Below are 1,432 nucleotides of genomic sequence, written 5' to 3'. Positions count from 1 at the left end.
GCTTAGACTGCTGGAGGACATAGGGACCCCTTTTTCATCATTCTGCTTCATTCTATCTGACTGAAATGAACTCACAGGTGATGGATTTAATTACGGTTAATAAAGCTTTTCAGAGGAGCAGACTCTGATCGGGTCAGGTTGATCTGAACCTCTAACCTCAGATTAGAGCAACTTAAACTCCTTCGCTAAGGAACAGCTAAACATCAGGCCCTAATTGGGTGTGACGTCGGTGTTACCCAGGCTGAAGGCGCAGATGTTGATGCAGCAGCAGCAAACCGCCGTCAGGCAGCGGATGGCGAGGAAGAGGAGCGGCTGAGGAAAAACGGCAGGCAGCAGGCCGCAGAAGGCGTGCAGACAGGCGCACGCCAGCAGAACCGGACGCTTCCCGTACCTGCAGACGAATCATCCTGCAGGTAAGAGAATGAATGACCGTGCTGACGGGATATGAGTGAGTGCAGGTGGGTGTACCTGTCTGAAACGGCTCCTCCTACCAGAGATCCCAGCAGCAATCCCACCATGTAGGCAGTTTGACCATAAGACAACCAGTCTGTCCAACCGCACACTGTCTGACACAGATACATGTCTGATCAGTGAGTGATGAACATCAGGGGGCATTTAAAAAAAGACATTTAGGTAGAAACTCAGTAAATCTCATTTGAGTTTCTGCTCCATAAAAACAGGAAACTTTCACCTCCTGTCAGAGTCTTAATTGGTATGACTGAGTCTTTTTTTTTATTATAAAATTACGAGAGTAAAGTTGTAAAATTAAGAGAATAAAGTCTTAGAATTTTGAGAAAAAACCATAAAATTACAAGAATAAAGTCGTAAAATGACAAAGTCGCAATATTACTAGAATAAAGTTTTAAAATTTAGAGAATAAAGTCATAAAATTACGAGAGTAAAGTTGTAAAATTAAGAGAATAAAGTCTTAGAATTTTGAGAAAAAGCCATAAAATTATCAGAATAAAGTCGTAAAATTACATAAAGTCGCAATATTACGAGAAAAAAGTTTTAAAATTATGAGAAACAAGTTGTATTTTATAACGACTCTTACTAGAAGTACTTTCTTCCCTAAAATGAGGAATGTGGTTTATCTCAAAATAAAAATAAAAAAATTTTAAATCTCTATCCTGGCCCAAACACTCCGAGGTATTATCTGAGCTCAAAGATGCGTCTAACTTTAACAGGTCACCTTTCATCTGTCTATAATGTGAAGCTATCATCTCTGCTAATCAAAGCTCTGCAGCACCTGGTTCTAAAGTGAGTTTAAAAATTCATAATTTTAACATCTGGGTTTAACATTTCAGGCGAAAATCTAAAAAGTTATGTAAAAGTCCCTGGAGTAAAGTCCGGACTGTAAACCTTTGGAACTTTATTTATTCATCAGGGAGGACATTCTTCAACACATCTTCGTTTCTGTTTAACAAATCAA

The 1,432-nt window shown here is 39.2% G+C and overlaps 1 protein-coding gene across 1 annotated transcript in view; it reads right to left on the bottom strand.

Moving 5' to 3' along the window:
- LOC107097532 (solute carrier family 22 member 8-like) overlaps positions 1 to 1,432 on the bottom strand; it is a 17,760-nt gene that overhangs the window by 12,302 nt on the left and 4,026 nt on the right. The window contains exons 2-3 of the mRNA XM_015394700.1: positions 469 to 566; positions 212 to 391 (exon numbers count right to left, since the gene is read on the bottom strand). Of these exons, the coding sequence (XP_015250186.1) occupies positions 212 to 391; positions 469 to 566 (278 nt within the window). The remainder of the gene's footprint in view (positions 1 to 211; positions 392 to 468; positions 567 to 1,432) is intronic.

Source organism: Cyprinodon variegatus, unplaced genomic scaffold (assembly GCF_000732505.1).
Source record: "Cyprinodon variegatus isolate N-32 unplaced genomic scaffold, C_variegatus-1.0 Scaffold705, whole genome shotgun sequence".
In the NCBI taxonomy this organism is placed as follows: Eukaryota; Metazoa; Chordata; class Actinopteri; order Cyprinodontiformes; family Cyprinodontidae; genus Cyprinodon; species Cyprinodon variegatus.
The sequence above is the reverse complement of the archived record's forward strand: the minus strand, read 5'-3'. Positions and strand labels throughout refer to the sequence as shown.